We start from the raw sequence: 15,383 nt of genomic DNA on the forward strand, positions 1-15,383 counted from the left end.
AGCCTCAAACTTCACTTCCCTCAAATTCTCCTCCATCCTCTCTCACATTCCTCTATCTCTCTCTTCTCTTTCTGACACACACACACACACACACACATACACACACACACAGAGAGGAGACATGATAGTCCTTCAATAAAGTCTGTAGTGTTTTGTCAACACATTTCTGTATCCTATTATCACAGTTTGTGCAGTTATTTACAATTTGAATTGCTGTGACCTGAACTAGCCTGACACAATATCTCTTCTGTCACTTCTCACTAAAGCTATACGGTTAGAGAGAAACCTTGGACAGCTTAGAGAAAGACTTTACTCCATACGTAGCAATACTGACCTCCAATGTGTTTATGCTTATTAAATAAATAAATTAAAAAAAACCCTGCCAAGGTGCTGGAGATGCTTGTCATTCTCTAAATTCTCTCTACACAGTTACATCCAGGCTTCCCCCTCACAGTAAGCATTCATTTTATTCACTTTATTTATAACATAAAACAACAAATTGAGATGTTTACAGGCGCAAGTAAAATTATTTGTGTGACTTAAAAAAAAAAGGGGGGGGGGGGGGGGGGGAGCCTGTCCTTAGCATTATTTATTCAATTACAGAGCCCGAGCCATATCATATTCCCACATTGATATGGAAAATAATGCTCTGTGCCGGGGGCGGGGCAGGAATGGGTTAGTTTGATGAGAACAACATATGGGGCATCATTAAGAGGCAGAGCGCACTATGCTGAAGGAGAGAGAGCAGCGGCTGGACGACACTCAACTCCGCGGACACACAGGAGCCGCAGGAGTAGACTACATGGGAACATATTGTTTTTTTCTTTGGGTTAGTTACTTTCAAACCCGCTCGAACAGCAAGCTGCGACCTCCAGTTAGGCTGACTGGGCATTTAATTGAGTAGAAACCAATTCCGTGACACATGCGCGCATTTTCACGGCGCAACCAATATGAATATTGGCGTTTACCGCGGAGCTGATCATTTTTGATGGACTCTCCTGTCGTTAGAGGGGTGAGTGTGAATACATGCCAAGGTTCAGCCAGTCTGGGATTTATATAAAGTGCAGAATATCGGGATGGATTCGTTTAACGCCAGCGGAATGGACGCGTTCACGGTGATCCATCTCAATGCCTCCTGGAGCCTGGACAGTGGATATTCTTTAGCAGCAATAGCTGGCATTGCTGCTCTTGTAAGTTTTCTCATCCTGTTTACCGTTGTTGGAAACATACTGGTGGTTATAGCCGTGCTGACAAGCAGGGCGCTAAAAGCCCCCCAGAACCTTTTTCTGGTGTCTTTGGCCACCGCAGACATCCTGGTCGCCACTTTGGTGATGCCGTTTTCTCTGGCAAACGAACTCATGGGCTACTGGTATTTCGGAAAAGTTTGGTGTGGCATTTACCTGGCTTTGGACGTCTTGTTCTGCACTTCATCCATTGTTCATCTGTGCGCAATAAGCTTGGACCGGTATTGGTCCGTTACGCAAGCCGTAGAGTACAACCTCAAGCGGACTCCTAAACGTGTCAAGTGCATAATCTTAATTGTGTGGCTTATATCTGCCTTTATATCCTCTCCGCCGTTGATATCTATCGACAGCAATAATGACATCAGCTCTCAGCCACAATGTGAGCTGAACGATGACACTTGGTACATTCTCTCCTCCAGCATCGCATCCTTCTTCGCTCCATGCTTAATCATGATCCTGGTGTATATCAGAATATACCAGGTGGCCAAAACCAGAACCAGAAGCATGTCGGGAAAGAATCCCAGGCCAGATGGCGCTACCCAAACGGAGAACGGTCTGAGTAAAGCCACCTCCCCTTTCCACGGTGAGAGGGAGAACGGCCACTGTCAGTGCCCGCCTACGCCCAGCCAGCGCACCGTCACCACGGGGCGGCAGACGGAGGAGGTTGACATGGAGGAGAGCTCCTCCTCGGAGGGCAAAGGTCACAAACCCCAGAACCTGAACTCCAAGAGAGCCAAGAGGGCCAGCCAGAAGAACAGCTCCCTCTCCAAACACTCCAGCCGCATGTCCAGAGCCAGCAACAAATCCATGGACCTCTTCGCCTCCCGGAGGAAACGCCGCAGGAGCTCGGTCTCCAGGAAGAAGGTCTCCCAGGCCAGGGAGAAGAGGTTCACCTTCGTCCTGGCCGTGGTCATGGGGGTGTTTGTCGTGTGCTGGTTCCCGTTTTTCTTCAGCTACAGCCTGTACGGAGTGTGCCGGGAGTCCTGTAAGATCCCCGAACCGCTCTTTAAGTTCTTCTTCTGGATTGGCTACTGCAACAGCTCCCTCAACCCGGCCATCTACACCATCTTCAACCAGGATTTCCGCCGCGCCTTCCAGAAGATCCTCTGCAAGTCGTGGAAAAAGTCCTTTTAGATGGGAAGGAGGGATACTGTGCCGCCGTGACCACGACAATCCGTCAGCCATATGACATCAAGGAAATATCCAAGTGAAGAAAAAAAGCCTATTGTGTCCATTACTGCCACTCTTTACTTACTGTTAAGTCTCATTGTCCTGTTGTAATTCAGTCTCACCAGTACAGTACACACCCTGAACCACCTGCTGGGTGTCTCACATACACTTCCATCACAATTACAGGCTTCTTACAGGCTTTCCCTCTCACATTAGTGTCACAGTTATTTCATTACCAATACTGAAGTGTGCTGTAATGCTTTATAGTATATCATCATTGATCAAGCTCTCTATAGATGCACAAGGAGAGGCGGAGCTAACTGGAAACTAAAGATGCTGATGGGATACACACTTGCACACTTACCTGCTTGTAGATGAGAATCCGAAACCACAGTTTTCAATCAGTGGATACAATTTAAACATGTATTTTTTTTTGTTTTTCTTGGCTTGCCATGTTAGCAATGTTTGCTTTTACACATTTGAGTGTGTCTGCTGTAAACTGACTCTAAAATGGGAAGAATGAATGGAAGATACGAGCAGCATCACTAGCAGGCTGACTGTGTTCTGCACATATTTGGATGCTGTGTGTGTATCGATACCACCGACATGACAGGTGGTAGCATCTCCCTGCTAATCATGGTAATGCATAACGCAGGGGAGCTTGGCATAGCGCAGGCTCCGCCATCATGTCTCGTCACGGTTAATGATCTCCGACGTGTGAGACGGCACCGGAAGGCCAAGGGCTGACGCTCCAGTCTATAAGCTAGTTATTTATACAATGTGCGAAAGACGTCCTTATTTCCACAGTGGCCATAAACGACTGAATATTTAAGAGCAAAACCTAAAAGCATTGATTTTCAAGAAACTACCTCTCTGTTTCTGTATCTTTATTTATTTATTTGCTGTTTTTTTGGGGGTTTAGATTTTGCAAAGTGCAGTATATCTTTCCTCCGCTTAAGTTGTCTGCTGTCATGCAAAATAAAGGCTGAAGAAATCTTGCGTAAACTTCTGCTGTGATGTTGCAACAACAAACGGAGCGCCGTGGATTGGTCATGCAAATGTGCTTCACATGCTTGAATAGCTGTCGTAGGGTTTGCCAAGCGTTGTTTTGTGAAAATGGTTCAGAGACAGTTACAAAGAGAGACTAACGTTGGAAACCATGTGATCTGCCAGTATCAATCAATTTGAATATTTTTATCTGGGAATTGATGACATTTCCTTAACGTTTCAATTCATAGAACAATGTTAACAGAACAATCATGTAGAGTGTTTTCTATATTGCGCCTGGATGTATTACCTTTCATCAAATTACATTTCAACAGCTGCTAATTAAATCCAACTGAGCAGTTTAATTTTCAGTTGAAAGAGAAATCCTTAGAATTATGCAAAGGCAGCGAAATACAATTTTTCACTCAATCTGTCTCGTACACTCAGCGTGAACAGCCATGTGTCTTAATTTGTTGAAAAAGTAAACAATCTCGAACAGATTGGTATCTACCAAATTGCTCATTCTCGGTTGCTATCGGGAGACGTACGGGGGACAAATTGTTGCTGACGAACCAAAGTAGGCAGCTGTCAGTACAGAAGTTTAGAAACGCTCACAAGATTGTACATTCAGCAGTCTGGGGTTGGACTGTGAAATCAATGAGGATGCGGTGATGGGGTCAAAAAAAGGGTTCGGTCCCTCTGGTGGACGCCGGTCTCTTCAGTTCGAGGGTGTTGGTGACCTTTCAGCACAGCAGGTTCGATGTTCGGTCTGGCTGACTCATAATCTAATATTCCCCAGAGCCTGTGGGCAAGAATGAGGTGAAACTGAATTCCCCTCCGCCAAACTCTTGTTTTCCTCCTACTTTCTGCTGTGGCTGCGTCTGCTTAGCCAAAAGCCATTTGTAATGGGTTACAACTCCATCTGCTGTTGTTCCAATTGCTGTTAGCAGCCACCGGAGATTTATGGGCAAAAAAAACAAGAAAATACAATATCCCAATCTGTGCAATTGTTTGATTAAAGAGCAGAGAATGACCAGTGAGATGCAAACGGGTTGATGGGAGACAAATGCAGGCAAATGTTTCTCTCTCACCACTATTAATAGGACTTATTTAAATGAATGGGTTTTACAGTCATACATGAAAAACTTTAATCTTGTATTAATACAGTATAATTAAACATTTTCCCTATTCTGGCTAGTTCTCATGCTAACATTTAACCAAATCAGACCGCTCTGCCAGCCAAAATGTTCACTTTGCTTCTCCCACTGTCAAAAACAAAAAGTGGCATTTAATGTACAAATGGTGCAAAAATCTTTTGAGTCAACAAGACTTGAGCTTTAAATGGTTTTCTTGATAAGGTCAAGCAGAGATGAATCACTCATCTGTGCTGCTCCCCCAATGTTCTTTTGGAGGTTTACAGGTTTTGGTAAGGGCAAGGTACCTTACTGACTGAATTAAATAAAATGTATTGGGCTGCACATTAGCCCCAGAATTATTATGAGTCAGACAGAAAAAAATGATTGTGGGGCGTCCTGGGTTTGAGTCCGGCCCCAGACCCTTGTTCTATGTCATCAGGCTGATGAAGGCTTAGTGCTGAAACGTGTTTGTTTCTTAGCTTGCTGCAGTGCGTACAATAAACTTTTGTAATTCATTTGGTTGTGCGGACATCCCTCCCTTTTTTGAATCTGTCATCCCCCTCTGATCCTAATCATTACCGTCACTGTGCACAATCAAATGAAAGCAAAAATGTCCAAATGAATGAATGTATGAAATGAATTAGAAGAGTTCAATTTCTTCCTAACTAAGCTTACAAGAAACATTTAAAAGCTGCAGTTTATCACAACCAATTTTGACCACAACGAATCAGTTTCAGGCTTCATTACTTTGGCTTAATGAAATCCACTGAAACTGATTGGATCACTGCAGGACGAGATACCGAGCGCAACATGACCATAACATATCTGCAGGGGTTTGACTCAGTTATTGATCAACATCAGTGACTCAGTGATTACTTTGTCAGGTGCTGAGATGTCTGACTTTCCAAAACTCACTTTCCAGTTTGAAAAGGCAGCGCTAGGAAAACGATCCACAAAATTTTCTAATGATTTTGTTCTTTTCTTCCCTGGCGTGAAATCAAGGCCAAGACACCACCAGGGGAAACACATTATTTAGGGGAAACAAAGTTGTGCACAGAGTCTAAAACATTTCTCAGGATATCAAAGAACTGAAGCAGCCTATAAAGTAAGCTACCTAGTTGCCTCATTATGAACGGGGATCACGCTCGTCTGTGAGCTTATTATCTCAAACCACAAGCGTCCATTGATTCTACAAGGAAGTTGTCAGGCTATAGGCTACATTACTCTGCTTGTCACTTATTAAGTGCATTTCCCCCATGATGATTTCCCTGTGGCAAAACAACAACACACACTGAGGACAAAACAAGGACACACCGGCCAGAAAACAAATTTTTAGGTGATAAATTGGCCCAAATATTTGGCCAAAACACAACAAAGTTTTGTTAACAACACTATCTCTAGCCATTACTCTGCCACTAAAGTCAACAAGATGGCCGTGGTGATTGATATGATGTCATGTAAAAATGTGACTTTCATATTTCTGGCTATTACAGGCTACCATAACTGCTGAAATATGTTGATAAATGCCAATTCATCACTTCCATCATTGTGCATTGTGCCTGAAAATACTCTTAGCTCCTCAGCTACGAAAATCACCTTGAAGATGAAAGCTCGCTCTCTGATTATTCTGATAACGGTTATGAAAAGGAAACAGGAGTGTTGGCGTTTCCTCTGAGCAAGTGGACTTTGGTAGAACTGCTTTTCTCAGGCAGTCGTCATATTCCCCTTTTGTCTGGTAAAGGTACTGAAAATACATAGTTAACATAGTTGAGGTGTGCTGAATGCTTATAATCACATGAAATCAACAGCTACAGCAGGACGCCATTATGTAAATATGTGTCAATGTATTTGGCAAAAAAAAAAAAAAAAAGAGTTGCAGGGCCGCATACACTCTAAAAATGTGTAATTTTCAACATCCATAAGTCTAGACTGAGTCATGATTCTTTACACATTTTTGTATAACTTTGCAACACAACATATTTTAACAACTAATATTAGTAACACCGATGTGTGCGGTCCAAACTAGATACACAGATCTGAAGTCACATCCTTCTTCGGAGTGTAGATTGGCACCTGCTTCAATACACTCCACTCAAAAGCAGTCATGTACCTCACTGAGATCATTAAATTTGGTGAAATTTTGTGGAAGACCCGAGGGAGTCTTGTGGCTTCGCCCGTGCCACACTTGACCGGCTTCAATTTACTGCCAGACTTCAGGCTCTGGGAGCGATGGAAACTGGTTTTGCTGCCATAAGATTGCAAGAGCAATCCCAAGTGAGCTATTTAGCAGTTGAGTTGCCCTTAAAAAAAAGTCATTTCCAAATCTGTTTAACTTTGAAAACAAATTTCCACAAGGTGCAATCATTTTCAACATCTAAAACCATAAATGGTAAAAGCACTCAATTTAAGAATTTATATATGCAATCTGATACATTCCAATGAATATTTGTGAAGATTAACAACTTTCTCCTAATGCCATAAAGTAGAGAAATAAGACTTGATCCCGAGATGTTATAAAATCTGCAGCTTCTCCATAATGAATGAATTGAGAGAAAAGATGTTAAGTGTGTTTGGGTGGGGGCGGGGGGGACCATTATAGAATGATAAAACCATTTTAGAATATGATAAAGCCTTTAAAAAAAAAAAAAGAAGCTAATTTGGATATAAAACCTGCCAACAAAATCAATGTCCCATTCATTGTTTATGGAACAGACCTCTGCTGTTCTTTCTTCATAACATCGCAGGTTTTGAGACTTTAGGTCACTTTTTTCTGCCTTGGGGAGAGAGTTGTTTATGTTGACTGGATGTCTTTGATCATAGCACTAACATACTGAATATGAACTCTACATATGAGTGGTACTGCCTTTTAAAGCTTGTATAGCGCATTGAACTCGACACTGAATCTTCCATAAGACTTCTCACATTATAAGATTAGATGACGCTCAGCAGTAATACTTGATATAAGGATTTGCTCTGATGCGGTGGAGTTTGCTGAACCAGCCTCAGTGCATCAGCACTCCTGAATTTACATTTACAATGTGTGATGAATTATCCCAGCTGTTTATTTCAGCCAATCATACATCACAGTGTAGTTGTCATATTTAATGATGGAGGGTACCTCTGATGATGTTCACCAACACTCACAGCTGAGCTCGCAGCTCGCCGCCGCAGCAGAAAGGCTCACTGCTTGGCTCTCCTGTCAAACGGCTCAAATGAGAAAGTGCAAACAACTCAGCTGGAAACAGACTGAGCTTTTTCCTCAGACTTCCTCTTCACTTAAACTTGCTTTTTCAACTTTTTAAAAGGAGCATTTGAGACGTACCCCTACTGCAATAATAGCCTGACCATACTTGTGACTGATGGCAAATTTATACCAAATGCATAGTTTAGTGCTTTGGTAAATCAAGTATCTACATTAAGTCATGCTGTCATGTCCAAAAGTGAGTAACCTTGAACAGCAGCTTGTTTTTCTTGCTCCACACAAGTGGTACACTTAATCAACTGTACACACAATGCACTGTCCTCATCATGATGTGCCATCTATTGTATAGAGACCTTGACTACAGCCCTGTACTGAATGAGAGACGTGCGTTCAACCCTCTAACCAGGCAGAAGAAACATAAAAACCCAATTCTAGGGAAAATGCAATGCACTCCAGTGTGAGCATCACATGCAATGAAATTATTATGCATGATACAAATCAAGGCTATTGCATGTGGTTATGTTTGTGTGAACCTGCCTATTGGGTAACAATATTTCAGTTTTTGTAGAATCACTCTACTGATTTGTCCACTATACTAAAAATATAACATATAACAATATATCTTAAGCCTGTGACTATATTAAAAAGGTTGCTTTTCTTAAGAATTAGGTTGCATCACTTTTATTATCTTGTGTTCAAAGGGAACAACAGGTTTAGCTGAGGTGCAGACTGACAGCCTTTAAACACGTTTAAGTCACTTTTATTGTTTTGTTTGCTCCAGTGAGCGTGCACAGCCTGGGGGAAGGCTTGTGTTCACGAAGGCAAACAGCAAACAGCAAGGCTAAGATTGACTCTTCTGCATCACAAATCTGTTGCAAAACCAGTTACAGCTGTTCAAATCCAATCAAACATAATGAGTTATTTTCCATGGTAACAGTGTCCAACAATGTGGCAAGGGTTCTTTGTAGAATCCATTTAATAATTACAATGATAGCCTGGGACTCAAAGCTCGAAGCAGTGTATGAATTTGGCGAAAGTGATTGTGCGGGGAGTGAGGGGGCAGAGGAAACAAGATGTCATTTTTCATCTCATAATGTAATTATGTTGCATGCAAAAGACTACAGAATAACTGTAGATGCAATATGGATGTAGATCAAATGTAAAATATCAAGTAAAGCAGCAAGTCTGTCCTGTTGAACCAGACTTATCTTCAACAGATTTGGACCTTTGTCACAGCAACATCAATGCAAATTCAAACCCACCTGCAGGATTCAACATCTCATTCATAAGCAACATGTTGCAGCAGCTACAGCAGCACAATCCACCACCCACCATCACCTAATGTTAGAATTCATGCTGTGGGATTTAGGATTTGATACAGGGTTTTGAAGGCTGATATTTTTTTGCATTGACGTGTTTTGTGCCGATATTCAATATCTTTTAATTTGACAATTTTCATGCCAAAAAATGTCACAGATTCAGAGTTTTCCACTCACATTTTACTCTTGTCAGTGGAAAAGCCTCTGAAACGCCATTATCCATCATTTAAAAAAAATTACCTCCACTCTCCCATATTGACTGAAAAAGGCAAAAAGGTCATTTTTCTTTTCAGTGTGACTTGATGTGATGCTGTTAGCTTACACAAAAAAGCACTACAGCGCATGAATACAGACACTGACGGAGACACAACCTACAGTATATTTTAACAACATTGCCCTGCAATGTTGCACTAAACAAACTGATATGTACTGAATTTTTCATTTCTTCAAAATACAGTAGAAAGAACTGTTATCTACTAGACATCATTTAGAGAAAGCTAAATTCACAGTGTCATCTTTCTACCAGCGTCCTTCAGCTCTTTCACAAGTTTTTTTGTTGACAAAAGCGTTATGTGCACTGCCATTCAAAGTCATAGTGTTTCCATAGTAGATCTAAAAACTATGAACTTATGATACACACACACACACAGGCTCAGACTCAGATAGTTTGGACAGCTCATTGGGAATGTGAACAGCATTATAATGCCGTGAGACGCCTTGTTTTTCATGTGAACAAAGCTTTGAGAGACAAGCGGCGGTGACCCCCATCAGAGATGTCATCTCTGCAAAAACAGTTTGAACAGCGTTAATACGCTCCAGCTGCTCCCATTGTCGTCCCTGCCAGACCTCTTCTCTCTGTCGCCCGCAAAGAGAAGGAAGTGTTGTTCCGCCCCAACTGACTAACTCAAACTACGCCTGGCACACACGTTTGATCCCTCCGTGACGATGTCAGGCTCCGTTTCAGCACCTGCTTCGCCCTCTAATAGCTCCTGCAGGCAGAGAGAAGGACAGCGAGGACAAGAAGAACAGGGCGTGTCCTGAAGAATAATGCAAGGTCCCTCAAAATGACCTCCGCAAAATAAAGAGACTTATTCAAAGTTAAAAAACATCAATTATATCGTTCTATTGTTTCCTTTTCTTTCATTAAATGTTGACTTTTCGTGCACTCTGAGTTAATCCATCCCTAAACCAAGATTACATTTTCAATCTGTTTTATCAAAGAAAATTGCCTGACTTGAGCCTTCAGTTTTAATTTTCTTTTAACATCGTTCAGATAAGGACAAATCAACTGCAAATGAAAAAGAAGACAGGCGAGGTCAGAAATCAGCAGGGGATAAAGAGGAATTATTGATATAGCTGTTTTGCCAATTCACTGCTTTCTGCATTAATGGGAACTCAGCTGCGGGCAGGACTGGGATTTTCACTTAATGGAGTGCCTCATACCTCATCCAGCACCACACAGGCGTCTGAGTGTTCATCTTCCATTAAGAATTATTGCTACTGAAAAACTACTTCACCCCAAATTGAATATCATGTTGTATATTACAGGCCAGGCCAACAGGGAAATCAGTGGTGTACAGAATAATATTACTAGTGTAAAGGTATTGGATTGAAGGGAAAAACCACAACAAATGAACTTAAAATGTATTTTAACATGTACTTCTAATGCTTTCAATCCACCCTGCATTCAAGAAAAATGATTGTCTGAAACACTAATTTGAACAGCAGAAAATTATACTTTAGCTATTCCCACAGACGTTTGTGTCAGGGACTGAAACTTAATCATTGTTCTCAAGTAGCAGTCTTTATACTTTCACCTCACCTATAATTCCCACAGCGCACCACATGTACTGAACACTGGTTTCAGTGGAAAGGAGTAATCATGCTAAATTGGCACCAATCACAGATACGCCACTACAGTCAGTTGTCACCCGTGTCATGTCATCCACCATCCCACTGCATCCCACACCATCATACTGAACAGAGATAATTCATGTTATTTAACACAGCTTCTTATATGCAATGAAAGTCAAGACTGCCCTCCTCTGCCATCCCACACTTGACTCTCTCACCTCTGGATGCAATCCACCTTGCTAAACATGGAACACTGATTGTATATTTTGCTAATTGCTAGTGATTCACACATGTGACGGCAGACAGGAGTGGAGTATATGTACCTGGATAATGTTGACAATGTTGATGGAATAGCAGGAGTCCGGTCTGTCAACTGTGTCGACTGACCTGAGTGACAGAGCTGTGATTAGTACAGATTTATTGTGACTGATTAGACTAAATCTGAATTGCAAATGAGAATGAGGCGTGAAGGACAGTCTGCCAGCCGTCCCCCCTGTGTGGTGTCCAAAACATTACTACTATATTCCAACAACAATCGTGCTGGAAAGGTGACTCAAGTCCTGGGAAAAATCCTCCAATCAGGGCCGTGCACAGACATGTGGAGGGGCAGGGGCTCCAGTAAACAAAATGGGCACCTTTACATCTGTTTTGATCCCCTCGGCCAAAAACCACCTTCTTCCTAGTGCTTTAAATAAATCACGGTAGCTGGCACAATATTATTTGGAAACCCTCCCAAAGGTAACACTGACTTGATCACTAGAGGTCATCGGTGCAATGATAAATGGTCAAGGTGCGTTAGATTTGTCTGCTATGAGTAATAACCATTATTAGTGAAAATTATTAGTGGAAATTATTTATCTATTTATTATCTATTGTCGTAGTTCAGCAGCACTACTATACTGTTGAAAGTGTTTTCATACAGGGCTATTTTTGATTTTGTTTGATTTTGAGATGCTTGTCACAAGTGACAGTCTTATGTCAATATTGGTCAATACATTGTGAGGAAGACAATGGAAATGATAATAATAAATGTTGAAATGTTCAACATCAGTTCTGCACCCTGTAATAATGTAGATCCAACATCAGTGTTCTTCAATCATTGATTTGACATCAAATCAACATTGAAACATTATAAAATTGACCTTGCGTTCGTTGTGTACAGCAGGATTCTATGGTGACTTGCCAGTAAAATACCAAGTCAACCTATGCTCCGTGCACTCTTTGGGCTTTCTGAGAGGTGAAAAGGTAACATCACTGTTCACTACTTTCCAGATGGCCAGACAACAAGCAACCAAAACAGATTCATATTGCATTAATTCCTCCAATGAATATTGCTTAATTCTGAAATATTGGTGATTAGCTAACAAGAAGCTAATTGAGTTAGCTAGCTCATTTAGCCTACAACCACCAAGAGCTCTAGTTAAATGTTTGGACAAACTGACTATGGATGCATTAAACTGTATCTTGATTTTACTGACTGACACTCAACGTCACATCATGAATACCTGTGTGAAAACAGTAACTCCAGTCAGCCACTAGTGGATATAAACACAGCTGAAGTCAGCAAGTGAGGAGCATGTTTTGTTTTTCTGGAGAGTTGGGGACCTGGTGCAACCACTTTCCCAAGGAAGGGGGGAGGCCTTTTCGGGGGGGGGTTTTATCACATGCACTTGTCAACATTTGACATAAATGAGTGTAAGAATATGACTTCCCACAGTATTTCAAATGTAGTGAATCATCATGTGAGATAACAATTAAGGCTGACATGCAAAGCAATTTGTAAAGCAGATGAGAACTTTGACTTTGACTGAGAGCTTTGACCTTCCAACAAATGATGAGCAAAAGTTTACCAAGCAGATAATTCTCTTTCATTTTGGACTGCATTCACTGCATGTGGGCATTTTTTGCATTGCACTTGCATACTCAAAATCTGGCCTCCCCCAAAGACCCATCTGTTGTAATTCCATCTGCAGCGTTTCCTCATTTCACTCACGCTGAGGCAGAAGCCAATGGGGATAATAATTGCAATTCTGAATCTATTTAAAGCAAAAATTCGGGCTTTGTCTTCTGAATGCAGCTGTTTAGTTCTGATTAGCTGTCAGTCACTGGTGACCGTGGGATTACACATCAAGAGCAGCCACTTCAGAGGGATCCTGTTGTGTCTTTTCCCGTCTTGCATACCCATCAGCCACTTCTGCTCTCAGTTCCAAATTTCAGGCACATCCTGCTACCTCGTGAGCTTTTGTATATTCACACCGCTGGGTCCACCTGCACGCTGTGATGAATCATTAAATGAATAGATGAGTTTCCCTGTTTGTGACATCTGTGTTCATTGCATCAGGCTTTTGATGTCTGAGACAAAGTTTTTATACAAATCCAGTCAAAGCCGAGGTGACAGCGACGGGACGTCAGCTGAAAGGTAACGAGATTAACAACCGTGTCTTGATATTGTTGTGATATACAGTATGTAAGATTTAACAAGAGGAGGTGGAATAATATCTTCTGTATGCTATGATGTATTTTTTTTTTTCCAATACAATTTTATTGAGTTTTAATAAAATTACATTGACAGAACAACACCCCCATCAACCCCAAACAATCCTTGGGTCCACATTGAAAAAAAAAATGCTATGATGTCTTTATCCACGTTTTGTCTTTATCCACTGAGCATTGAAAATGTGATATAGATACCTTTGTACAGTGACATGAATTGTTCCGTTACAAGAGTGCCACATCAAACACGTGTACTACATAATTGGCAATCATGAGCCATTGAAAGCAAGAAAAAAAAAACTACACCCGTTGTTAATTACATCAGTTGTTTTTCATTCTCCGGAACCTCATCCCTCAAATAAATCTCAAAGAATAATTAGAGCATCAATTGCAATTAATATGAGGGTTCCCATGTAAAAGGCATACATACAAATCCCCATGCGTGAGCGCACACATGGAAGACATTGAGTTGTTAATAGGTGCATGAAAGTAAAGAGTGAAACCCCCCCCAAGGCCATCCAGCATTCTGTGTCCCATAGCTCCTTAATTACTTGGAAGGTTGAAGCTTAGCAGACGGAGTGGGCGAGACAAATGAGTCCCTTAATCATGACCTACAAAGCTCTGTTTATCAGCAGGAGAGCCTTGTAGACATGTGACCTTGGAAGCGGAGCCATTGAAACTGCCCCAAAATATCCAGCAACATGGCAACAATCAGGTGTAATAATCAAATGTACAGAAACACATTAAGGATCGGAAGATGCTTGTCATGATAATCTATCAAACTAAAGAACCAAAGGTGCCACATATATTTAAATGACAATCTAATGCTGCTTTTATTAACTACTTTTACTTCCAGAACATTGAGTTAAACAAGTACAGTACAGCAAGTACAGTGCAGTTGTTGCTATAGCTGAAGTTACTACAGTCCTGGAATAATCAGGAAAACTACATCATTCACCGATGTATTGTCCTGAAGAATAAATCCACTCTATATTGCTACACTCCGGTATGTTAGCTGTCTTTCAGTATCACAACATAGTTGTCTGTCAGACAAAATGTTTTGTTAACATTGACCAAACTTCCACACCTGTTACGCAAAACTGCTTTGCTAGTTCATTGTAGTTGTAACTAAAACATTCGCTGGCAAACAATTACATTTCAAAAATAAAAAATATGGGTTTTTTTTGTCACGCACAGATTAGCTGCTGCAGTTGTAAAGCTTACACACATTAGCAAGACTGTAACACTGGAGACTGGTGAGCATCACCAGTCAGGAGTTAAGTGTCTGACTGACTTGCCTGAATTTGGCTCCTGATGCCCATGTCTAGCGCAGTGGACAAAACTTACAAGGTAAACCTCAGCTATTAAAAGCATTGAAATCCTACATCTAACTCAAAGCACATAGAATCACTTCATTGAAGCGATAGTAAACAGATGTTTGAATATGTAGAAATGTTGGTCACTTACTGTATATAGGAGGAAAATCTATGTTGCCACAATGAACTCACAGGATGCCATCCTAGGCATAAAACACAGCCAAACAAATTCCCACAGCCTGTGTAACTTTGGTAGAACCTGGGATGGCGATAATTTACAATGACTAAAATTACATTTACTCCTCTTTGACAGCATCTCCAGTAAACAAGAAACCATTACAACATCATAATCCCCATGAAAATTGGCCAGAGCCATAAACGGAAGAGAAAACATCAGCTATTATATTACATGCTGAGTGCACCGCATGATGGAAATTCCCCATTGAAATGCTCAGCAATCAAACACGTCCCATTACTCAGCACTTTTGACTTTCATAATACAGTTACTCCTTGAGAAACATCATATCATTATGATGCATCACACAATATATTATAGATACAATGTTAGCAGATATCTTTCATCAGTTTTGAGGCATGAGTAGTTTGAATGTAGAGCATCAGTATAACTGCTGAGCCTCCATAGGTGTATTTGTGTGCATTGA

General features: G+C 41.2%; 1 protein-coding gene across 1 annotated transcript; it reads left to right on the forward strand.

Annotated features, from left to right (window-relative positions):
- The first annotated feature begins 1,076 nt into the window (after nucleotides 1-1,076).
- Nucleotides 1,077-2,378, forward strand: LOC139657849 (alpha-2 adrenergic receptor). Its single transcript, XM_071535796.1, has one exon. The coding sequence runs from the start codon at nucleotides 1,077-1,079 to the stop codon at nucleotides 2,376-2,378; it is 1,302 nt and encodes a 433-aa protein (XP_071391897.1).
- Nucleotides 2,379-15,383: the final 13,005 nt, after the last annotated feature.

The sequence above is a fragment of the Centroberyx affinis genome, unplaced genomic scaffold (assembly GCF_046629955.1).
Source record: "Centroberyx affinis isolate AG114_WGS23_722 - 3 ecotype Tasmania unplaced genomic scaffold, CSIRO-AGI_Caff_v1 ptg002764l_1, whole genome shotgun sequence".
Classification (NCBI taxonomy): Eukaryota; Metazoa; Chordata; class Actinopteri; order Beryciformes; family Berycidae; genus Centroberyx; species Centroberyx affinis.